This window comes from Mauremys reevesii, linkage group 20 (genome assembly GCF_016161935.1).
Source record: "Mauremys reevesii isolate NIE-2019 linkage group 20, ASM1616193v1, whole genome shotgun sequence".
Lineage (NCBI taxonomy): Eukaryota > Metazoa > Chordata > Testudines > Geoemydidae > Mauremys > Mauremys reevesii.
This window is the reverse complement of record NC_052642.1, coordinates 18,692,039-18,718,015: the sequence shown is the minus strand read 5'-3', so window position 1 is coordinate 18,718,015 and position 25,977 is coordinate 18,692,039. Positions and strand designations below refer to the sequence as shown.

Sequence of the window (25,977 nt, the reverse complement as noted above, 5' to 3'; positions counted from 1 at the left end):
TTTTTCCTTATGTCTGAGTTTCTTACTTTTTTAAAATGTCATTTTCGAAGGCTGAGAATGGAGAATAGATTTTACAACTTTAAGAAACCCATCACTCAAAACTGCATGGGATATTAACTTTTCATTTAAGTTATTGGGGTTTTTAGTACTTTGAAAAGTGGATTTCTCCACACTGTGAACCAAGTAATTCTATATATTTACACCATGATTAAGTTCATTTCACTGAATGCCTGCTGGTGATCAATAACTACAATGAGGTCAAAATCATTTTAGGTGTCTGCGGGTGGGTTTTGTTTGTTTTTAATAGAAGTATTTGTGTTTACAGGTCATCTCTCACAAAGACTTATGTGGGTACTTAACTTTACCCACTATGAGTGAAATCCTCACCCCATTAAAATCAATGGCAGAACTCCCATTGACGTCAACTTGCAATTTCACCCTGCAAGCAGTTCCATTAAGTCATTGGGACTACTCACAATGTATTAAATTAATCCCATATGTAAGTATTCATGAAAGAGCGAGCTTTAACAGCACTGACTAGAATCACAAACAGCATAGAAGAGGTGGTGTGCAAGCTTCCCTTGCCTAGCTTTATTAACACATTTTAGTTTTGGCTTGCAACATCTCTTCTATCCCAGTACTGAGTCTCTTTTAAGCAGACTGCCTATCATGACAAACTGCGTGCTTGTTTTGTGGTGTGTTTACAAAACTGTGCTTTCTTCCTGCCAAACTGTTCGTTCGTTATCACCTTCATTGACTCAAGCTCGGCATCAGAACTCCAGTTAGCTTCATACTAAAAACTTTCCATCGCTCATAGAATCATAGCTATATAGGGCTCAGAGGGACTCGAGAGGTCATCTAGTCCAGACCCTGCACCGAGGCAGGATCAAATATACTTAGACCACACTTGGTCCTACCTGTTATTCACAGTCTGTGTTATCAAGGAAAATAGGTGCACTTGCAAATACACAAAGTCTTAAAATTATTATATATTATATTATATGCATAAGGCTAGGATTCAAAGTTAAAAACAACACAGCACAGAAAATAACAGTACTGAAAAGCAGCTAAAGTTAAAGATACCCTTGAATATTTGAAAAGGCGAGGGTTAAATATATATATTTTTTAAAGATGCCAATGTTTAAAATTAACTTAAACTAGATGGGATGCTAAATGTAACTAACAGAAATAATCAAAAGTTAACAAAAATATAGAAAATTCTAGTGTTAGTTATAAACAAAAGTGGGATTAAAATAAAAAATATTATAAAGACAGGTTTTAGAACAATTTGACAGAAGAAAGAGTAAAACCTAAATAAAAAGCATAAAGGGGAAAAAATCTGGAACTAAAGGCTGAGCTCTTACAATTGCCCTCTGACCAGTTTGCGGTATACTGTGTCCTGTTCTCCTTCCCTGGGTCTTTTTGGGTCATTTTAGATTGTAAGCTCTTCGGGGCAGGGAACACATAATACTATGAAGTCCAATCATATCCCAACTGGGACCTGTAGGCACTACAACACTATAAATAATATGTAACATTTTTGCATACCATTTAGGGCTCCAATCCTGCAAACATCTATGCCTGTGCAGCTCCTAACCCCAATGCATTGTGCTAGTAACATCAATGGGATTTCACACAGATATAAGTAATTCAACTGCAGATATTTGCAGAATTGGGGCCTGATGCGTGATCTGATTCTGAGTCACCAAATGCGAAAGGCTAGTGCAATAAGGTCCTGAGTCAGTAAAGTAACTTTAACCATGTGAATAGCTTTATTTGCTGGATTGAGGCTGATACTATCTAACACAGCATCTAAATGTTGGCATGGCTGGCTAAGGCAAAATTATTCATGTTAACTATCTTGGGGGGAGGTGTACAAAATATGAAAACTACAAATAATTTGAACAAAAAATATCATAGGCAGTGTATAAAGCCTGGATCCTATCAAAGGATTAACCATGCATATTTTCCTCAATTATCTTCCTGAAGATCATTCACACTATATCAATTTAGAGTATTTCTCGCTTATTGGTTGACCAAGATAAAAGGTAAATAAAACAATGCATTTAAAATGTTTAGCTATGCCTCTGTCATTTACTGGAGTTTTGGTTAATCCAAATCATAAAGGGTTGACTGGGGTCAGTTAACCAGCATTTTAGACTAGTACACACCTTTAGCAACAAAAAGGAATGGAAGGACTTGCAGAACATAGTGTGTTACAGTACAGTGGAGAAGTGACATACAAAGAGAAAGCTAAATATAGCGACACTTCTATTTGACCCATTTATTTCATGGGTCAAATTCTTGTATACTGATCAGTTAACTACAATAAGAACAAGTAAATCTATTCCTCGTCTAAGGTTGACGGGGACTACAGATAAGAATGATCCTAGTATACTCATTCTCTCTCATACTAGCTGTAGACCTTTATCATTTGATTCTTGAACAGCCACTTGGCCAGCATTTTTAGTGAGGAGAAAGGCAACACATTTTCCTATGGCATTATTTTCTACACTGTGCAGTGCTGAAAGAGATTTAATACAATTTATTAGCACACACCAATTAAACTTATTTTAATATATAACTATTATATACAAAACGCGAGATTTTAAAATCTCCCTTACATACATACATACGTATGTATGTATTTATGAGAGAGACTCAAATATGTATTTGAAGATACTTCTCTCTGGACACATGTAGAAGTAGATATTAGACTCGTCATGCTGTGTGCGTTAAATCACGCCCAATATCTATTTTTCGGAGTAGAGGTGGGAGTACTATAAAATTCAAAAAATCGTACTAAGCCATTTCAAAGGTCATGAAGCCATGGTAACAGAAATAGCAGCAATTCATCCCACTAAACCCATCTCAAGCCACGAAAGCAAAACCAAGCAAGCATTTTGTAAGATGCCTTTTCACCTTCTTGATCTCAGGAAGGAAAATGAAAGCAGGGAGTAAGATGCCACAATTGTTATTGCACTCTGAAAGTGCATCCAATGTGGGCAGCCAGAGCCTCTTAAGGAAAGAATGCAAAAATCCTTCTTAAGGTTGTAAATACAAATGTGTTCTTCCGATGACATTATTGCTGTAAACCAGTAAGGACTTAATGCTGACCTCAGCTTCAGCTTGTACAACTGCTATCTGGTTCAGTAAAGACATGCAGGTCCTATGAATTCCTCCCCCACCCCCACTCTCCGTACATCAGATATCCACGAAAAGATGTTAAGTGTTAAAATTTGTCTCAGACATCTTTATTTTATAATCAGGCACCTGTGCTTCCCAAGCCCCACAACTACTCTGGGGTAGATACCAAAGAACAAACTGATATTAATCTGATAATGAAACTGATATTAACGGATAGAGAAAAACACATAAACCTGGCAAAAAGAAAGCAATTTAAAGACAAGTTCCCTTTTGGGGGGGAAAAAAAGCTGTTACTGATCATTTGAATGAACTGAAGACAGCAAGGAAACATAAAAAGCTTCATTCCTTCGGTTGAAATGAGTCTACACAGAAAATTAAGAGTATCTCTAGTAACAGGTGTTTTTATTAACTGTATCATTATGTTACAGGCAGTACACTATAGATTTGCTCAACTTAATACAAATCTACTTGCAAATTAGTTCCAATAATGACCTCCACTGAAGTCAGCAATTCAACTCAGTACTAAACTCTCTTCTCTCAATTAAGAAAAAAAGAGTGAAAAAGAACGCAATACTGTTCACTTTTCTTTGTGACTCTGTGTTTTGGAATCTTCCTGCCCCATAAGAATAAACAAAGGGTTATATTTTATGGGAAGAAAAGCAAATTGTTTTTCTGCTATCCAAAAAAACACTTACAGCTGGAGTCAGCAGAACATCATCTACTCGGCAAATGTAAAGACAAACAGCGTGACCTGTCAGGCTTTGCTATCCAATCATTATAAGCATGACTCTCTTAAAGATTAACTTCTACTTCTACTGAACTTCAAAACAACCAAAGAAAAATCCATTCTAAGCAATAACGACAGCAGTTCTTTCATGTTTACAATGAAAATGAACATAATGAGAAAGCAGTGCGAACTGTCAAGAAGACCAAAGTTTCCAAGTTTCAATGAAGGTATCGAGAGGTCATCCAAGAGACGATCACTAAGGGAAAGCCCTTCCAAAAGTACAGCAAATCATATAAGTACTTAGCAACACTATGTCTTATAAGAGGCTTTACTGGGAAGTGTAACCATCCCCCCTCTCTCCCCAATATCAAAGGTGAGCACATAGTAGAGGCTAATTTAAATATTTATAAAATACACAATTACTCTCTCTACTTAAATTAACACACACAGAAAATAAATGAATTTGCAGTTTGTGGTTAAGGCAAAAGACTCGAACTGAGATTTTAAAACTCTCGATTTAGAAGTAGGGCTCTATTCTCAGCTGTGCTGCAGATTTCCTGTGCTAACTTTGACAAATCACCTAATCTCTCTGTGTCTCATTCTTCCCATCGGCAAAATGGGAATAATACTAACCTACCTCACAATGGTAAGTAAGGCCAAATTCGTTAATGCTCAGAAAGGTCTTCAGCAAAAAGGGCTATATACATGCAAAGTTGTTGTTTTTTTATTACTGAACTGCCTTATTTTAAAATATACGTTCAAAATAAGCACACAGTTTGTGATCATTTAGTTCAAAGCTGGTTTTAGTTTTCTTACTGTTACACTGAATTTGTACAGTTGATTTTACTGGAAATGGAATGATCTCAGCCATAGTACAAGAATGCTGATTAAACCAATACAGTTCTGTAAACCTCTAAGCAATTATGAAATCCCTGCACATTGAGTGATGAGAAGGAAAGGGGTATGAGTTGTATTATTTCTCAACAGCCCTGTGCTATGCAAAACCCTGAACTCTTATAGGACTACTAGCATTCAGAGTCTCATATCCATATACGCACAATACATGTGGTCACCTCTTCTTCTCATGATGGTAACCCACAAACTCCCACTCCAGCGCCCTGCTGTTTTCTGCTCCTGAAGAAAGCTAAGCTCCTCCATTCCCAGAAAGAACTTTCTCCTTTACTTAAATGTATTTTAAAAGCTCCTTTTCTAGTTTCAGTAGCATGAATAGAGGGAGGGTGGTCAGAGGAGAAAGAGCAAAATCCACTTCTTCACCCATTCAGCTTTTAAACAATCAGTGAGTGGGGAAACAGGGCCATTCTGAAGTAAGTCATATAGAATATAACAGGAATTAAACCAATCGGGCTTTCCAGACTTACTCTTAAAGCTTGAATCATCCTATAAAATGTGCAGCAGCAATTAAAAAAGCTAACTGCATGGCAGGTACCATTTGGAAAGGGATAGATAAAAAGACAGAAAATATCATCATGGCACACTCCACACTTTGAATACTGTGTGCAGTTCTAGTTCCCCATCTGAAGAGAGAGATATTAGAATTGGTAAAAATACAGAGAAGAGCAACAAAAATGACTAGAGGTATGGAACAGTTTCCATATCAGGAGAGATTAAAAAGACTGGGACTTTTCAGCTTAGAAAAAGGATGGCTAAGGGCAGATATGATAGAGGTCTATAAAATGTGGTCTATAAGAAGTGCAAGGGACTGTACTAGATGATCTATTGAGGTCCCCTCCAGTCCTAAATTTCTATTATTCTAAAATCAAATGCTGTGTAAAAAGTGAATAGAGAAGTGTTATTTACCCTTTCACACAACACAAGAACCAGAGGGTTACCCAATTAAATTAATAGGCAACGAGTTTAAAACAAACATAAAGAAGTACTTCTTCACATAACACACAGTCAACTTGTGGAACTCATTGCCAGGGATGTTGTGAAGGACAAAAGTATAACTGGGTTCAATAAATAATTAGATAAGTTCATGGAGGATAGGTCCATCAATGGCTATTAGCCAAGGTGGTCAGGGACACAACCCCATGCTCCGGATGTCCCTAACCCTTTGATTGCCAGACGCTGGGACAGGACAACAGCTGATGGATCATTCGATAATTGTTGTTTTGTTTATTCCCTCTGACGCACCTGGCGCCAGCCACTGTCAGAAGACAGGTAACTAGGCTAGATGGACCCTTAGTCTGACCCAGTATGGCCATTCCTGCTTTCTTAATTCTACAGCAGAGATCATTTTCTGTTAAGGTCCAGGACTTTTCCATAATAGGTAGTGGGAAAAGGGAATAGAGGGAGAAGGAGTGTCTCTCTCACCAACACAAGTTGGTCCAATAAAAGATATTATCTCACCCACTTTGCCTCTTGAAATCAACAAGTGTTAGGAGCCTAACTCCTTTTGAGCATGCACATCTTGGTAACAAGAGGAACAACACTGCATTGAAAATTTCTTGTACATATTTGGCGGGGCAATATTCCAATGCCAATTTTCCCTCACGGTCAAGGGCTTATAGTAATTAAGCCTGTAATACCTTATTTTGTTTCCTCTTCAGCAACTTCCTACTCATACCAAACTCTTACCAAAATCACTGAGCCAAGAGTTCTGAATAGAGCTCTATCACAGCAGCCTTTGGATTTAAACAAAAATTGGAACACAAGTTTAATTGTCTTTAGAAGATCGGACATTTCTAATGGCCACAACCACTTATTTTTAGTTAGTACTTTTTATAAAAAACAAATGGCACTTTGACAATTAAGTATGGCTCCATGTACAGAGAAAGGGTATGTGCCCTTCTGTCTCCTTTCTACATGCAATGTAAGTGGATATGCTGTTAAAACTGTTTCAGATTTATGTGCAACAGAATAAAACTTTAAGAGAAAAAGAACGGAATTGTCCATGTCAACATCATAGTTTTCCTTCAAACTGAGCCCACAGGGTTATCTCAAGACACCCTGGGTATGTTCTGTCTTTTATAGTATACTCTAGAGACTCCATATCTACATCCATTTTATAGTCTCTAAAAATGTCTGGTAATGACATCTATCAGTCTGTGTCTTTTGTCTCCGCCTCTAGCCCTGGTTTCTGGTTTCCAATGAAAGCCTCTTCAGTGAGTTGCCCTCGCCAATCCTTTTTATGTGACCATACTATAAAAATCTCCTCTTACTCATAACGTTTACTGCCTTCCTTTCCCAGGTTCTCTCTGATTTCCCCCTTCCCTCTTTCTCCCTCCCCCTTTGTTATTAATAGCAAGGATTCTCCTCAAATAATGATTAGAACAGACATTCTTCCTCCTTTTAATGGATGTTCCATGCTTTATATCCTCATAAGAGTGAGGATTTCATACTGGCACTGGACAATTTCATTTCAGGCTACCCCTTTGTCTTAGTCTTTATACAACATAGGAGTATGACTAGTACTACTAAAAAGGTTCCCTATACAGCAACAGTCAGTCTCTAATCCCAAACTGTGAATCGAACTGCATTTGTTTGGACTTGACACTGCCATATGACATTGGGTTAAGATCAAGTCAGAGCTGATAAGATAACCAGGGTCAAGACTGGTCAGTACGTGCACAGGAGACCTCCGAGGATAATTTACATGTGGCAGAAAATTTGCTTGTGATTTAGGAAGTGGCGTACATCCCTTTGTATCTATTTTGCTAGAGAGCACTCTTCTACCAGGAATATAGGTTTCTGAATATAGGTATTCTGGTTTCTTGGGGGCATTAAAGATATCTAGGCACTTTTTCAAGAACAGGGCTTTTAAACCGGATTCCCTGGCCAAATTCCAAAACGAACAATTCTATTACCTGAAAATATTTGTCTTGTAGCAATTATACAAGGTATGCTCCTTTTCCAACACCAAAAGCTGTTAAGTAGCATTGCTGTGCACTATTAAATAGCTAGCTACAATAATCCACTCTAGAAGTGACTGCATTTCAGTTATTTAAGCATCTTTATATAGTCTATATTATTTATATCAATGTATTAATTTTTCTAGCGTCCTACAGCATATGTAGCACTTCACAGTCATATAAAATTACAAGATTCCTTTCTTAAAGAACTGTGCAACCTAAACTGGCCAGATAAAAGACTAAATTACAATAGACTGAGGTAAACAGAGAGCGTAGAAGGGGAGAGAAAGTAAATAATAGATAATGATACTGTTGTTGCAGGAGCATTGTTTATTCCAAGGAAAACAAATCATATAAGTTGTTTTATCTAATATTTCTTGTTTGTTTAGAGTTTTTTTTAGCATCATCAGGCAAACCAAATCTATTTGTTTATATTTTTTATAAAGCAATATTGTTTAGAAATTCCTTTGGGATCCTTCTAGATGAAAGGCCCTATATAAATGTTATTACTTTCATACTGTCACATACTTTACTGAGATCATCTATTGTTCTTACACTTCCTTCTGTTTAAATATCACCCGTACAGTCAAGCAAAAGAGCAAGCAGGCAGGACACCCATCACTGTGAAACCATGCTCAGCATCTACGGCTTTCTAACTATCACTATCAAAATATAAGCCCAGAAAGAAGACGAAGGAGTACATCCATCACTGCTAGATATGCCCTCTTCTTTCCCATTCTCAGCCAGTGTGTGTTATTCTCACACACACACCAATATTACAATTTCAGAGTGGTAGCCGTGTTAGTCTGTATCAGCAAAAACAACAAGGAGTCCTTGTGGCAATTTAGAGACTAGAAGTGGGTTTTAGCCCATGAAAGCTTATGCCCAAATCAATTTGTTAGTCTCTAAGGTGCCACAAGGACTCCTCGTTGTTTTTGCCAATACTACAATGACCTTTGTGTGGACAGACCCCCGAACTTGCAGGGGCGCAGAGTCCACCAATGCCAAGCTCACTGGAGGATCAGAATTGTAGTCATTTTGAACTACCCAACTCACAGAGAGATCTCCTCTTCCCTTGAATTCCATCACAGCTCTTAAGATTATTTTGCTGTTGGTCCTGGGAGTCGAGCTCTTCAGGACAAGTGTCAAAAGAGTTTTCACCACAGAGGACCCTGGCTTTTAACGTTTGCTATACACGCTACTTCACCAGAGCACAAATTTGGCAGCCTTCAGAACACTATACCAGATTTAAAGCTTGGTTATGCCCTTTTTTTTTTCTAGGCAATTTGAGGGGATGTATAATTTAATTTTGTTGGTTGCAGTTCATAAGCATGCCACTGTGAGTAAGATGCTATTGTTTTTAGGTTTCATATTTTGTATTCCAATGTCTGGGATAGCAGTATAACAGCACCTGGTCTTTTATACATTACTTTTAAATTTGCCAAGAACAGTCAGTTTAGCTAATAAACCTGGATTTACAAACTGTCCTTTTGTCTTTATGCAAGTTTTTTCCCAACTGTATCTATACTTCACTGTGCTATCTTATAAACGGACTAACGCTGATGGAAGATTAAGTCTCTGTAATTCTTGCAGCACGTCCTACAGGCCTTCTAAAAAAAAGTGGAATAATTATCTTGGTGGTAGGATAGCTCAGATTCCCAGATGCAGCATAAGATCTCTTGTAAACCATCCTCCAGCTTTAATCACCCTATTGCTTTTTAGCATTTCTCATGTAATGCAGACATCGTTGAGACAAAGCTATCTTGTATACTTGTTTATAGATGTGAAAATAGAAGAACTACTACTAACATCCTGTGGACTTGTCACAGGAAAAGTAAATGCTCTTTAATGCTCAAGAAATAAATTCTGAGCCTAGAACTTTCTGCTCACTTGAAACTCAGATCTCTTAACCCAGACCAAAGTTTTCCTGCTGCCATAAGTACAGGTAGCCAACCAACAGAAAGATTTTTAATAATGCTCAGGTTTAAACTGTTTGTTGAGTCTACATACCAATGCTTAAGCAATGTGTCAATAGGTGATATGGTGGAAGCATTTCTAGATGTTCTAAGAAAACAGAGTAAGAGTAGAGCATTCTGAAGAAGGAAATTATAAGGTGGTTTGTTGCAATCTGGATTTGTGCCATACACGATACCATTCCACCAGATCAGACAATCAGAAGTAGCAATCTCTGCCAATTTTGATTCAGAAGTGAAAGGAAAGCAAGAAATGCACAAGAGTCACTCTTCCAAAAAGTACTGGTTTTAACTCCTTTAAATGTTTAATTCTTTCAGGAGACATCTAACATTCCTGTTTTTTAGCAAAGAGGCTGCTCCCCATTTGCTCATCAGTGAAGAGGAATTCTACCAAATTCACAAAAGAAGCCTAGGTGACCTGGCCTCTGGCAGGCTGAAACCAATACACAGTTTCTTGAACATGAATACCTACAACAAAAAATACAACCCACAAATTCACAGGTTAGAATATCAATTGCTGACTCTCCATGTTTATTCTATTAACGGGATAGAAAGGTATATATTGTACAATTTTAGCCCCACGGTTACACAAAAATCTTCCTGGCTTTTATGGGCTATGAAGCACACTGGCTGAACTCTTTGGAAAATTACCTCTTAAGGGGCTAGCTGGACAGCATCAATAGAAATGTGGTGCCAGATAATGGCTGCAATAACTGTCTTCATCTCTGGAGAATAATGGATTGTGAATATATCAATATGAGGAGTGGAAGGGCAAGAGAGACTGAGCAGGCACCAGTTACTGGACGCAAAGATGATGCCACATGTATGATGTTATGCTCATCTCTTTTCAGGGGGAGGGAGGAGGTTCTTTACTGAGAGTAAAGCATCCATAAAGCCATGTTTGTAATCATCGATGTTAAACTAAGTAAGCATTTTTGGAGGGGAAGTCGCAGGAGCACTGATGGCATACAAATCAATGAAGTACAGTTATTTCACATTTACTCATTAGAAAGACCAAAAAAAGCTTGCACGTTATTCTGAATGCCAGTTTTTCATCCTGCAGTCGCATGTAATATTCAAAGAGAAAGGCTCTGAAGCGAAACTGATTTGTACCAGAGTACAAGTCCAATGATCTAAAATCTGCACCTCAGCATTCACACCTAGCAAAAAGAACAAATTTTCAATGCAAGTGCCAAATGAGTTCAGTGAGCTGGGCTACAAGGAAATACTCCAAAAACAGTGAACATGCAGCCATCCTTGGATTCATTCTTTTTTTTTTTTTCCCCCTTCCATGATGCAGGCCTTCTCTTGATGAAGCTGACTTGCCTGCAAATGTAGGCACAGTGGAGAGTGGAATGCCATAGGAAAAGTTACAGACATGAATTCTTTGCAAATTGAGAGTGTGCCTTTACTTAGCTAACAGATGTAGAAGCAGGAATACCTCTCACAGTGTAGATTATTGTATATACTGAATATGGAAGTTCAAGTTATCTTTCCATGATTATCCACACTATATTTTCCATGTGAGTTTAAACACCTAACTTAAACTGACACACAGAGATGGGGGCACCTGTAAAATCAGTATTTATTATGAAAGCCTAAAGTAAAATGGGTTGTCTCTCTTCCACTCAATTCAATCATTACATTTTCATCTAACTAAATCCTATATTAATGCAATGTTAAAATGGCACAGTTAGCCTCCCAAAAAAGTCAGGAAATGCAGAAACTAATGTTCCAACAGCTGCATGAACATGACCGTGTTGCAGATCCTGACTATTCTATGGGACATTGATTACAACAATATAGTAAGCTATATATTGAACCACAAGAACAGGCATACCACATATATGCAACACAGCTGCATTAACATAGCTTGTAGAACCTTAACTTCTAAATTCCTGACACTATGATCTTTATGGTATGTTCTGCATTTAATTTTTAAAAAATCAATTAAAAAAAAAGGATAATGCATTTTGCTTCTGCTTAGCATTTCAGTGGGTGATTTCCCACATTTGCAGCTGCTGTTGTTGAGCTGGAGGCAATTTTTATTGGTTGACATTACGACAGCAGCAACTTCAGACAGACAGAGAATAGTTCTGATTCGGGTCTGTGTTCTAGCCCCTTTATACCTCCTCTCCTTCAGCATAAAGGAGCCTGGACACAGCTGGATCTCTTTTCTAGGAGTTTGCATAGTAAAGAGCGATTCTCTAGGCAGCCCTACACTGTCCTCGTTCCACCAGCCCACAGTGTAGAGGTATATCAGTGGGGTGGGGAGGCCAGTGACACAAAAAGGCACTGCTCAGAATTGGGGTCAGAAACATGTTATTTTAAAATCAAAATGTAGACTGTATAAAATATTATAGTATACGGTGAAACTGCAGGGAAACCCTAAAATGACTAAAAAATTTTCCCCCATACCAATGACTTACTTCTGTCCTTGATGTTAAAGCAGACTTTTTTCCCGTTTGGGGTAAATACTTGTCTTTTTGGTAAATGATTATGCTGTGTGCTTTTCAACGTGAATCTCGCTCATCCAAATTACCCTAGCAGTAGGTTATCCTTAACTCAGCCTTCATTGATTAATGTCCAGTCATGTTCAAAAGGAGGCAGGGCTTCATTATGTTCTTAAACACCCACTGTGCATTCCCATTAGTGATTTTCTAATAATACATGTTTATTTTCTCCCCAAAACCAACCAAGGTGCTAGTCCTCATTGTGGACTTTCTCCATAGCAAGTTCCAAAATTTTAGCCATGTTTTTTGCTGCCTTTTATTTAACAGTGTGGTTTAGATATTTTCTGAAGGGGAAAGCATTTCTCTTCCCTTTCCTAAACTCAAAAATGGCTAAAAAGATTTTGATCAAACTTTCTAAAAAACAAAGTTCTGGGTACAAACCAAGGAGTAGGTTTTCAGAGACAAAAATGACACCTAATGTCAACTGAATTTCAAAGGGAGTTAGAACCTAACTGCCAAAAGTGTCAGCCCCAAAAATGTTTTGGGACTTGAGTGCATGTGAAAACTGAAGATTATAACTAAAACTGTTCTGTGGCCTTAAAACATGGCAAGGCACTATATCTGCTGTAATAAGCATATTCACTATTAAGAGAAAAGAGCTTCTAAGTCCCATTTCAGAGTTCTCAGTGCAACTTGCGGTATATAAAGAAATAGCACAGCACCAAAAAGGTCCATTCAGCTAGAACAGAGAATGTGAAAAATGTTATGAATCTCACATTAAGAGCTAAAATGTATGGAGTATTATAAACTAATTACCATTTGGAAAAAAATCCTTTTTGCACTGAGATTTAAAAATTTTTATTTCCAGTAGCTCAGTAAACATTCACAAAAGCTGTATTTTTATCTCGGTCTTCATGATTGGCTACTCCAGTATTGAAAATGCAGTGAAAATTAAAGCAATGTTTAGGGCATCCAATGGCTTAGGAACATTTGCCATTTCCAAATAATTTATAGTTTTTTAACATAATTTAAGCTGAAATATGACAAATTGCTACCACACATATTCTTAATGAATGAGTAATTCAGTTATTAGAGACAATTTGGGTGAGGTAATATCTTTTATTGGACCAACTTCGGTTGGTGAGAGAGACAAGCAGAAGTTGGTCCAACAAAAGATATTACCTCACCCACTTTGTCTCGCTAACATCCTAGGACCAACACAGCTACAAGCTACACTAAATAATCTAGATAATCACATTTCTCGTTTTGAGCAGAGCAGCAAGGTATAATAGCTTATTTATTCAGTAAGGTTTAAAATGGATAACCAAAATCCCCATCCCAGCTTACCTTTTATTAAAAATAGTGTCATGGATTTAAAAATTCAAGTTCAACAGAAAGAAACCATAATGTAAGCGTGTAATTAGGTGTGTATATACTGTAGGCACATACATAGGGTAACCAGACAGCAAATGTGAAAAATCGAGACGGGGGCTGGGGGTAGTAGGAGCCTATATAAGAGAAAGGCCCAAAAATTGTGACTGTCCCTATAAAATTGGGACCTCTAGTCATCCTACACATACAACAATATCAAAAATCAAACTTTACTTTCTCAGGCACTTTTCAATAAATCAGTGTTTTGGTTTAATATTACATAACAGTCTTTGTTGTCAGCTGCATTATTTTTCGACATCAGGAATAGAGATATTCCTGTGCTGAATACCATGGAGTACTTTTCTGTAGTTTAATACAACCAGTCAATTAACTTTTGGAAACAAATTTTCATCAATTCCTGTTTTCTCTTGAGAATAATCAGAACTTGATTTTTTTTTAAAAAATGAAGAGGAAATTACCAAAATACCTAGTGGAAAGATTTAATTTTTGAACGCTGCACAAAATAAAGCTAAATCTGTATCTTGATTCTATAAGGTATAAAAAGGAACAACAACAAAAGCCTTAATTCAAAGCCTGTTTCCATGAAGTTCTATTTAGTGAATGCTAGGAACCTGTTATGTCCATCGTGTAGGGAGAAACTGACACCTATTGGCAACTTTAATATTACTGCATAATGGTACTTTTCCTCAAAGTAATAAGAAACAGTTCTAATATCTGGATATATTTTAATAAAGAGAAGTGAGTTTTTTTTGTTATATGAGTACTTAAAAGGAAGCATTTTTTCCATCTGAATTCCAAGAGTCCTTTAAGGCATTCCTTTTAAACACAGAACATCATCATCAGTAGTGTAATTATGATCCAATCAGATGCTGGAAACATCAGTAAACAATTATTTGAAGAGGCCATCCTAGTGAACAAACACAAGCACTCTTCATCAACAGTTTGGAGAGATTACATTACACTTCTGGGACTAAACACGGTTTAATGTTACATACATGATATGCTCAGTCTTCAGGCCAAGTGTACCATGTACCATTTTTAGCAACCTCCACAGACAAATCAGGAACCACATCAGGAGAAATATCCTGTCTTTCCAACTGCACTATGAATTACTCTAGTACAGATATCAGTGTCAGAAGATCTCTCTCCAGAAGCATCCCTGTGTCTGGGGTGTACCTTATCAGTTAGGATCAGCCATCAAGGACTATAATTAAAAATGGCATAAAAGGCACCAGCAATATCAGGAAACAAATGTCAGTAGCAAACAACTTCTCCAAGCTTGAGCCAACAGTCTAAGTTACTAATTCAGTAGGTAGCAACAGCTGTGTGCAGATACGCCCATTCCTAGCACAATGTGGTCCTGACCTCGTTAACCTTTAGGTGCTACCACAATAAAAATATTAATAATAATGGAAAAACAGATCTGGGACTACAGACAATGAACAGTCAAAAAAATTGACAGACCACTGGAATTATCACATTCAATCCAATGTAGATTAAACATAAAATCTACAGCTGAAAACACAGAGCACCAAGAGTAATCAGAGCAGCATTTAACAAACTAATAATAGAAGTATTGTTAATAAAAGTTCTTTTCACTACAAATGAGAGTTTAGGTGTGATGACAAATATGCAAAACAACACAAATACACAGAAGTAATGGGACTTGATTCTTGGAGGTGATGGAGCACCTGCAACTCTAAACAAAGTCACTGAGAGTTGCAGATACTTAGCATTTTAGAGGGAGAAAAATAGGCCTTTAGGGATCAACATTCATTGCAATGTGGTTTTCTGACTTGCAATTTGATTCTGTTGACAACTCCAAGTCTGTTTTATGGGACTACAACTATTCACCAGAGCAGAGAAACTGAATCCAATATCATACATACTTGTAACGAAGAATTTTTTTGTGAATGTACAGCTGTCGAAGGCAGCAATTTTCTCTTGCAAGACAACAACAAGTATCCTAAAAACACAAAAATGAAAACATGTGTACTTGAAACATTAATTCTCTTGGTTTAAGATTCAATATTTAAAATGTAATTGTTTCAAGACCATCAATTTAAATTCTTGAGCAATAAACTGCCAGTTCTCCAGTAACTGGCAGTTGCTAAAGACAGCCTCATCCCCACCACATAACCTGCTTTTCAGGAAGTATACAAATACCATGCAGAGTAGTGCAGCATCTATGATATACCTCCTGTAATAAAAGGTCCATTAGAAAAGAAAAAATGGAATTGCAAGGAGCCTGCAGTGTCCTTAGTGTCTCAAATCATAATCAAATCCACAATCAGCACACAGACTAATCTAAAAGGAAGTCTTTTACCATGGAAATAATCATATTGTTTATTTCATTGCAACTCTGTCAAACTACTAATAGTAAATATTACTGTTAGTAGATACCAACAGTGTTTTTTTCCCCCATATGGAAGCACAGCACCATGGAATTAAAGATCAGAGAAATAGGCTTTATGTAATAAATCACTTCCAGTGATTACCAGCATCCTAAATGCAAGGACAATGAAAAAAAATTCAAGGGGACAGCTATTGTTCAGTTACCTTTGGCAATTTCAGTTCTTTACAATGCAAATACCAATACACTGAAATACTGTCCTACATTTTTGAGCCTTTAAAACAAAGGACCATATATTTTGGGGGGGAGGATGTATGTAGATAGCCACCCACCCACAAAATTGGATCTGCTAAGCCAAGTGCCTTAGGCCCAACCTCAAAGTCATATGATCCAACAAAGGATCTCAGTAGCCTGGATCTAGCTAGGCTCTATCATTTTTGGATCCCTATGATCCAAGGTGGCTGTCTGTGCTGGGACATAATCAAAACCACTTTCATATCAACCTTTATTAGCTCCAGAGAATTAGCACAGATTATAGTGTGCTTGTTTGCCTCTATGCTGCCTCTTCTTCTGAGATCAAAGAGATCTTTTAAGAGTTTGGGGGGCTCCTTTTGAGAAGAAGATCTAGCTGCTCTACTCATAGGCAAAAGATCCTAAGAACTTCTGTCCTGATGGACTTGAGGACTTCCCTGGCTAGGGTTAGACTCATTCTCTGATAGGTCTGAAGACTTCTTCAGCAAAGACTCAGAAGAAACTCCTGGCTCCAGATGATTAGGATCCTTTCTCCATGCATAAGACTCTAGAACTACTGTAGCAGATAGGAAGTCTAGCTATTCTAATACAAACCCAGAAGCAAGGGAAAGAATGGGCTCTGCATCCACTTCGGATGGCAGAAAAAGAGGAACTCTGGGACGGTTTTCGGGGGGGTGGGGGGCTTTCATATCCCTACATTTACAATGCTGGAACAGGAAAGCATGTGCTTTGAAATGAGTTCTGTTGCCAAATGGCAGGACATGCAGTTTACAGCAGGAATCTACATAGGCGATGTCATGAAGGAAAATTATAGTTCAGGGGTCCATGAGTGTTTCTGTTATAAAAGCCTCTTTTTTCCTCAATAATTTACAACTTGTCTTGTCTGAAATGAATACTAATTTTTATCCCAAACCTAACTGCTTTTACTGTCAACTATTTTTAGTTTAACAAAATGAATTCCAACTGTTTAAATCACAGGAAAGGAAAACAAAAAGGAAGTGTATCGGTTTTATGTAACTTCTTCCAGGAGGTCTCTAAGAAATTAGCCAGTTAATAATGGACAGACTGAAAGGTAGTCAAGAATAGGGTTGGTTTTTTAAAGTGTAATGTATATAAAAATTGTATTTGTTTTGATCACAACATTCTCCCCGATCCGTCTCATATTTCCTGTCTTCTGCTCTTAGAGGCAGAGACTGTTTTCCCCTCTATGGACAGTGTCTAACAGATTGTGGATGGTTTTGGAATATAAAAATATAAATACTGAATGCTTTTCTACTCTTCCACTATTCAAATTTTATTTTAAAAACTTCAATTTTGCACTGCATTAGTCTACAGTATAGCTAATGCCCCATTAGGACTTCAATTGGCCATTTTTCATGCATTTTCAATTTGAAATAGTGAACTTTTCTTGGATGATAATAGAATCTGATATGTTCCAGAAAAACAACTACCCTTGATACAGCCCCACAACTTTGAAGTAGCTATTCCATTTTCACCACTTAGGGGAAAAAAACATTAGCACCTGGAGAGAGTTTTTTTAGTTGGGAGACTTTGAATGATGTTTTTGCCTTTTGACTGTTTTTACAATTGGACTTTTCTTCTGCTAAAAAAAAAAAAAAGAAAAAAAAGAAAGAAAGAAAGAAAGAAAGACTAGACTGGAAAGATTTACTATCATCACACTGTCCACAAGGGAACTTTAAATTTTTAAAGAGACAGTTGCACAGATACATACTGAACTCTTTCTGACAGACTGTTAAAGGAACAGTGACCTATTTTGTGAAAATTTTCTTTTCTATTCTTAGTTTAACTTCTTCAATTCAACTCAGTTATTTGATACTGTCCCACTGATACGGAATTTCATTGTGGATAGTTAACACTAACATACTATTTAGTCCTTTAATTCTACTATATCATCAAATTATATTACTTTATTGTGTTATGAATATTATTTGTTTGTTCAACTGTTCTATATTCTAATATTTCCTTCAACTATTCATCTTTGATTAATTTAGACACTGATATTCTCTATGGTGCCATAGTAGAGAACTGTCTGTTTTAACAAAATTTGTAGCGGTCTTTAGACTCCTCACCCTTTTATTCCTTTAATTTCATCATCATCTCCTTCTTCCCAATGTAGTTTACTACTCTCTCCCCCCTTAAAACTGACACTTATTCAATCCTGTCATTTATTTCTTTACACAATATCCAGAATAAATTTGTCTATTGCCACCTGTTCATCTCTAACTTTCTCAATTCTCACTTTTCACCACACCCCATTCGTCAATCTGTTTAAAATGATGCTGCTAAAATCAACACCGTACAAAATATTTTCAATTAGAGCATTTCTTAATAAATTACATTTTACATTTCTATAGCACCTTCCATCTTGAAGGATCCCAAAGAGTACATCACAAACTATACCTATAGCACCAATGAAATGCAGCAATTTCTCTAGGCCCGAGTTTCTCCATCTGTAACATGGGAATGACACTGTTCCCTCCTCTATAAAGTACCTTCTGATATAAGGATGAAGTTTGCTGTAAAAAAGTGTTGTTAATAAATAACTAATAATATGAGGTAGAGAGAAGTAGCCATCCATGCAGGCAGTCCAATAGTGGGGATGGGAAAAAAATTTTTGGTCAAAGCCATCAAAGTAAACATTCTTATTAGAAGTGCCAAAGGATCATTTCTATCCTCATGCAGAGGACAGACAGACCTTGGACTTTGTATCTCTTTTGACTGAAAACACAGTGTCGGATATTCAGTTTTATCCACCTCAGATATGTGAGCTGAGTTAACCTGACAGGATCTGAACCTGTGGTTCCAGAGAATCGCAGTATTTCCAGACCTGATGCTTAGATATTTCTAAGCCATCCTCTTTCAGGATTTAGGTATTCAAAGTGTTGTTATTCCAGAAAAAATACACTGGAATATCTAGTTCTCACCTTCTAGCATAAATGAGTAGAATTATTATTTATACAACTCAGAATGCATATGAGGTCTTTATATATATTCTATCAAGACACAAGGGTTCTGCCAGCTCAGACACTGACTTACAGATGTTAATTGATTTAACAGCACTGTGCCCCAAATTCCCAATCCGTAAAAAGGAAAATGGGGATACTTGACATTCCTACACACTAAGGCATCGTGACGCTTAATCAGTTCATATCTGTAAAGTGTTTTCAGATGGTCATCACTACAGAAGTATTGTCCTATTTTAAGTCAAAACATTCCTTGAAAAGTGAAAAACCCAAGCTCTACTTTTGGCAGAACTGAGATGCCTGCATGATATTTTAAAATCCTAAAGCCAGTCAATGGATAAAATGTAAACTATGATTGTTACTAAAGTTTTCTATGCAGCAAAAAAACCCCCAAAGAACCAAAAAAACCTTGCTACCATACAAAGAGAGCGAAGGAAAGTTTCTACCTTTTGTTGCAATGCAGATCATAAATAGGAGTTTTGAACTGTATGGATTTGACCATCTCTCCTGTTCGCAAAGAGTAAAGGTCCACACAGCAGTAAGGTGGGCTTGTGCTGAAAAGATCAAGGAAAAAGAAGTTTAGATATTGTATATTTCTAAACATTTTTAAACCATTGTCTTAAAAATATTAAAACCAAACTACTCATGATTTGTCCTTCAGTTCCCCCTTCTTAGCCCCTCCAGGCCCGATCTAGTAAAAAGTATGCAAAGGCTATTCAAATGAAGCTCAACACTCTGGGCTTTTGTAAAATAAAGTTGATAAAGTAGCTGGAAGAATAGGATGAAGAGGTGTGGCTATACAGATGAAGTGAGATGGAAAGGAATAGGACTTGGGTTTGGGAGGAAGTTCAGTTTGCAGAATATTTTGTTCAATCATTCCAGACTTTTGTATTGTTATTAGAAACCTTACCTATAGCATTACCTATAACCCTTTTGGATTTTATTACAATAGTGTGGCTAGTAATGAATTTCAAGGATCTGAAATATCAGTGTCCAAGAAAGGCATTTCCTATAATTCTACACAATCCAGTACAATCTGCTGTCAGTGACCCATGTAGTTAACTTTCTGGTGACAAGGTTATATTCTAGTTAAAGGTATAAAAATGGGTAACACCAACTTATTATCATTTCAAGTTTGCAACTAAATGGGCAATAATAAATAATTCAATAATTTACTAGTTATGATAAACAGTGATAATTACAGAGTTCAAAAAGCATAATCACAGTGTAGTTACATTGTAATTACAGTGTAACGAAAAACAAGTTTTAAATTAAGTTACACAAAATACAGGCTATTTATATTACTGTAATAAGCTACAAAACAAGCTACAAAAGAGGTATCACTAAAAGCAGAGTACAACACATCACAACTTATTTCTCTGCACAAATAAATCTCTCCACTTGGAGGCAAGATTTTTCTCCCATTTCAAACATACTAGAAAATGCAGAAAGGAGGACAAGACAAGTCAAAACATGATCTCACAATTAAGTCCCCACCAGAGATGGCAAATGCAAGATATGATCTCTAGGTAGAGAACACGATATTAAACATTTATTAAAGCTAATGTTTAAAATCAAGTTTACACAAGTTAGGAAGGAAAGTACTGTACATCTGGGGTCAGGCTTGAGTTATGAGAGATTACAAGTAGCAGTTACAAGGTTCACAAGATACATACATAGCACATAACCAGCATAGACCCAGATTGGGGTATGGGAGTTTTTAAAGTGTCAGTGAATAAGTGATCTTGGGTATGAAACCCACAGAATGTATTTTGAGTCGAAGTCAGTATTGGTGCAGGGAATAGGTACATGGGCGGGGTGTGTCCCTTAGTTCGTCAGGGAAGCAAGTGGGTTATTTCCCTGACTGGCGGTCTTGTTTACTCATCCTAGTACTGACGGTGTCCTGTGATGTGCTCCATGCAGATGTCTCTGGACCACCTTATTATACTGGATTTTAGCCAAAAGGCCAAGCAACAGCATCCCATTTTTGGTTCAAAGATTAAATGATTTCAACAAAATCTATCTTTGTATCTGAAATCTTATTTTTTTTAAGATTTGCATAGATGCATATAGTTTAATTTAACTAAATAACCTGTTTATGAATAATGTTGAGGTCCATTTCCCAGCATATCATAAATTTGCTAATTTCCAGAAAAGATTCATCCATAAATTAAATGCTGTTGTTATTGGTATTTTTAAGAGAAATAAAATATTTTAGGTTTTTGTTCTTGTTTTTAAAGTACAGTGAAACCTTCCTCGGTTGTACAAAACAAACTCTTCTTTGCGATATGGTAAGCTAAAGAAACGGAGGAGAGAGTATGTTATATAAGTGAAATAACAGCAGAAAAAAAATATTCACTTTCAAACTAATTTAAATCTAATTCTCATGGGACAAAATAAGTTTTTCCAAATTATTTGGGGACATATTTAAACCTGCCAAAGGTCCAGTAATAAGAAGAGGATAATTATGGGGTCCTCTTTCAACATTCTACATATGTCCCAAGACTTTTTGGAAGGAAAAGGATGAATGTGACCCTCCTGTATTTGGAAAGGGAGAGGGTATTATTACACTGATTCCATGATAGCCTCAACAGCTACGAACCTTTTCTGTACAACCACAGTCGGCCAAGTGTTTAATTTCACAGATCCCAAAGTCAGACTTCGGAACAGCGGATTTGACCCACCAAATATGGGTCACTTGACAAGTATGCAGTTCTAAATTTGTTCTAGCTATTTACATAGGATTTCACTCTAACGCTTACTTAAATGGATACATATTATACTATATGGCAACAGTTGAATCACATGGCAACTTCTGCTATATAGACATGCAGAACCCACATCACATTTATTGTAGACTTTTGTTTAAACAGTACTGAGCTTTTCAAATAGTGTGTGTTGCTTTTATCATTTTACTATAAATAAAACTCTACAGCCATTTCGTAATAAAAGGGCAAACTTTCTGTAGATAGAAAAAAGTGCCGAGTGTTACAATAGAGTTGAGAAGGGTAGTGGTGGATACCATTTCACAAGCTGGAGAGAAGCTTTGATGTGGCAGTTCTCCTCTATAACACCTTTTTTTCCTCCAAGAGTGCATTAAAATGATGGCTATTTCTAGGTCAACGAATATGAAGCAGCACAAATTGCCAGCTGAATAAACACACTAAGTATGGGTAAAGAGAATGTGTTTCCTTTTGCGTATATCTGCTTTATTTTACAGCGTTTTACACAATTCCTGACACAATACTTGCTTGTGTTTCGGACCTAGGCTGCTGAAGAATTTTTCTGGAGAACTAGGGACACAAATACGGACCATTTCCTATCTAGAATCCAACAAGAATATGGTGTGCAAAATACGCATATACTGTTGAGAACCAACATGTACACAAACATTTTCAAAAAACAACAACACGTAATTAACTCCCACAGAAATTCTTTCATAAAGAATCATTTGCTCCAGGCACATACCTATGTTAATAATTAAAGGAGAGGGTACATCAGTGTCAACCATTTACAAGACCAAAAGACGGGACACAACAATCAGTCACCTTCAATTAGCAGTTCATTACTACTAGAGGATGTTGAAAAGCAAATGCTGATCTATTTGCCAACTTGCCCTGATTTAACTAAATCTGCTTCCTAAAGCCAATTTAACCATTTTTGGTGCAAGTCTGTGCATGGAACTCTCTTATTTCAGAAGAGAAGTGATTAAGGTTGATTTAGGTAAAGTCAGACTATTAATTCCCACTTCTTGTTATTGCTGTGCAATTCGTGTGCACACCGACCCTGTCATCTTGATAATTAAACTTCGCATTTGTACAACATCATGAGTGTGATTCTCAGCATTAAAGGCACTAGGGAAAGTAGTCAAAATAATTTGTTGCTAAGGTCCAAGCCTACAGTCTGGTAATACAGGCTTAGCAGAAACAACAACTGTGTTTAGGAAGGGGTAAAATCTCATGTAGTGTCTGGAACTAAAACAGCACAATCTCTAATATCCCTTGGACCCTCAGGCTGGCAACATGGTGAGCTAAAAAAACAATGAGGAGTCCGGTGGCACCTTAAAGACTAACAGATTTATTTGGGCATAAGCTTTTGTGGGTAAAAAACCAACTTCAGATTGTTCTCTACTTCTTTTACATGATGCCTTCCCATTGGCTGGTCATGACAATATCATTTTAACAATATTCATGTAGATGAGCAAGTAGTTTGGCTAAAACAAACAACATCACGTTTAAAAGGAAAGGCTAATGCTGCAAGAGGAATGTGGCTTGGATCAAAAGTACATTGAATTTCACCAGGCTTTGATTCAAAGCTTTCTTGCAAACCACACCTTTCTTCTCGCCCCCTATTGCACTGCTGCACATGGTCTGGCAAGTTGTTCCTATGATCTTCAATTGACTTTTGACACCCCCCCACCCCCCCAAAAAATATACAGAAAATGTCAAGTATTTTAGAACAATGAGAATCTGAAGATGTTGGATCCAATCATCAGAATCTTTTAGCAGGAGCAACAACAACTGAAGTCAGTGAGAGTTGCAAGCATTCTGCAAGTTTTTGTACATTACACCCACATTTTATATATAAAAACATTAACATTTACACATACTTTCCTACCATTCTAAGACTCAGCTTGACATTTACAGATAACTTTATAATTTTATGTTACAACAATAGTAGACAATTTAATGAAATCCAGGAATCTAGAAACTTTTGTTAGGCCATTTTGCATCTAATTCTACAAGAAGCTGTGCACCTCTTATGAGATGCACTGAGGACCAGAAATAAGCTACAGGGCTAAATTTTCAAAAGAGCTCAGCAACCAGTTAACAACTAAGTTCTCCCATAACAAGTTGAGTTAAAGACTATAGGGGAGCCTAATTTTTAACTTTACTTGCTAATTTGTGGGAAAGCTACAAATTGCCTTGTCTTGAATTAGTTAACCTGAGTTGGCAAACTCAAAACCACACCTTTTTTCCTACTAAAGAAAAGGCCTCTGTGGCCACTGAGCACTTCTGAAAATCTGGCCACTTCATCTAGGTACAGAGCTCTCCTGAAAATATGGCCCTGATTCTGGGAATTATTGAAAATCTAGCCCCACCAACTCTTTTTCACTAAGCACTTAAGCTAGACCTTGAATCCAGGCCTATAGAGGTAAAGATATTTAAGAATATTAATCTCCTCCTTCCATACCACTTACTCCAAGCACATCCTTTTACTACTGGACTCTGTTATTACTAATATAGAGAAAATACTAATATTCTAAGTATATTTATATTAAAAATCATAAATGTGTGTTCAATAAGATGTAACAGGATAGACCAGGGGTAGGCAACCTATGGCACGTGTGCCAAAGGCGGCACGCAAGCTGATTTTCAGTGGGACTCACACTGCCTGGGTCCTGGCCACTGGTCTGGGGGGGCTCTGCATTTTAATTTAATTTTAAATGAAGCTTCTTAAACATTTTAAAAACCTTATTTACTTTACACACAACAATCGTTTAGTTATATATTCTAGACTTAGAGAAAGAGACCTTCTAAAAACGTTAACATGTATTACTGGCACATGAAACCTTACATTAGAGTGAATAAATGAAGACTCGGCACACCACTTCTGAAAGGTTGCCGACCCCTGGGATAGACAGTAAATATTCAAAAACATTATCCTTTACCAGAGGCTCTAAGGATCTTGGAAAGTTTACTGAGACAAAATATTTAATGTAGGAATTTTCTTTGCTAAGCAACCAATGGCCAAACAAATACACACTCAAATCTTTAAAGTGTTTGAAGAGACACCAATTATGTTAACATAATTAATAGAAGTACATTTAAATGTATACCACAGAAATAGCGGTATCTCAACTACTGTGGAACAACAATTAAAAACTTCACTTCACGGACTGCATGGAAACAATCTTTTACAAAAGAATTTGAAAACTTTTGCTTGGAAACCAAAACACAAAGTCATGGAGCCCATGGAATGCAACACATCACAAAACTGAGAAGGTAATAAATTGCTCCATCTTCTTTTCTTTCTGAAATAGATGAACATTAAAATCACCAATGGGTCATGTATGCTCCCTATTCTACTTACTCAGTTAACATAAAATACACTGGTTATTGAAAGGTCTACTTTGGATTAATTAAGACAACACAAGCTGATGTCCCCAGAAGACTATAAAACAAGTGAAGTTTGAGATAAGTAGGAAACCCTCTAGCAGATAAAATATGACAGCCCATCCAGTTCTCCATGTAAAACTTAATGCAGCAGCAACCTGTTTAAAAACACTAAGAGGAATCCTAATTTTTATACCTGAATAGGAAAAAATTTAAGGTTAGCAAATCTTATGGTCTTTAAGAAAAGACCAAAGGACCTGACATAAGACTATATCTTGTGCACATAAAAATTTAAAATAACCTGCTCAGAAGGACAAACTTTTTCTCATGTCACAAGCGTGACCTTCCATATTAAAAAAAAAAAAGGAAAGCAGAAAACATGAAACAGTTTAGTGACGTAAGACCAAACCTTCGGGATGAGAAAAATCAGAACATACACTTTTCTGAAAGACCGACCACTACAGAAAGTTTTCTGTTTACAAGAGACCTTTCCCCTTAATTGTCTAGCTTTAATAAAATTCCTGTTTCTGAAAGAAGGTTAATTTTCCATTATCTCCCTTTATTTTAAATATTGTACTGCCATTGCAAAGGTTAGGCTCAGGATTTTCAGAAACTGAGGTCAATGAGAACTGTTGGATAAATTCCACTTTTGAAAATCCAGGCAAGTGTCAAAATCTGGATTTAGGACTCTAACTTTATATGCCTACT

The 25,977-nt window shown here is 36.8% G+C and overlaps 1 protein-coding gene and 1 long non-coding RNA gene across 15 annotated transcripts in view; one reads left to right on the top strand and one right to left on the bottom strand.

Annotated features, from left to right (window-relative positions):
- The window catches only part of BCAS3 (BCAS3 microtubule associated cell migration factor), a 486,041-nt gene that overhangs the window by 390,113 nt on the left and 69,951 nt on the right, over positions 1 to 25,977 (bottom strand). For all 11 annotated transcript variants that reach the window (XM_039507722.1, XM_039507724.1, XM_039507723.1 and 8 more), the window contains 2 exons: positions 19,600 to 19,707; positions 15,454 to 15,530 (listed from right to left, as the gene is read on the bottom strand). In XM_039507722.1, the coding sequence (XP_039363656.1) occupies positions 15,454 to 15,530; positions 19,600 to 19,707 (185 nt within the window). The remainder of the gene's footprint in view (positions 1 to 15,453; positions 15,531 to 19,599; positions 19,708 to 25,977) is intronic.
- Positions 1 to 25,977, top strand: part of LOC120387270 — a 42,141-nt gene that overhangs the window by 1,079 nt on the left and 15,085 nt on the right. For 2 of the 4 annotated variants that reach the window (XR_005590088.1, XR_005590086.1), the window contains exons 2-3: positions 10,038 to 10,220; positions 24,998 to 25,158. This is a non-coding gene — a long non-coding RNA (uncharacterized LOC120387270). Of the gene's footprint in view, positions 1 to 10,037; positions 10,221 to 21,043; positions 21,152 to 24,997; positions 25,159 to 25,977 lie in introns of those variants that run through there. The other 2 variants (XR_005590089.1, XR_005590087.1) reach the window with 2 other exon arrangements.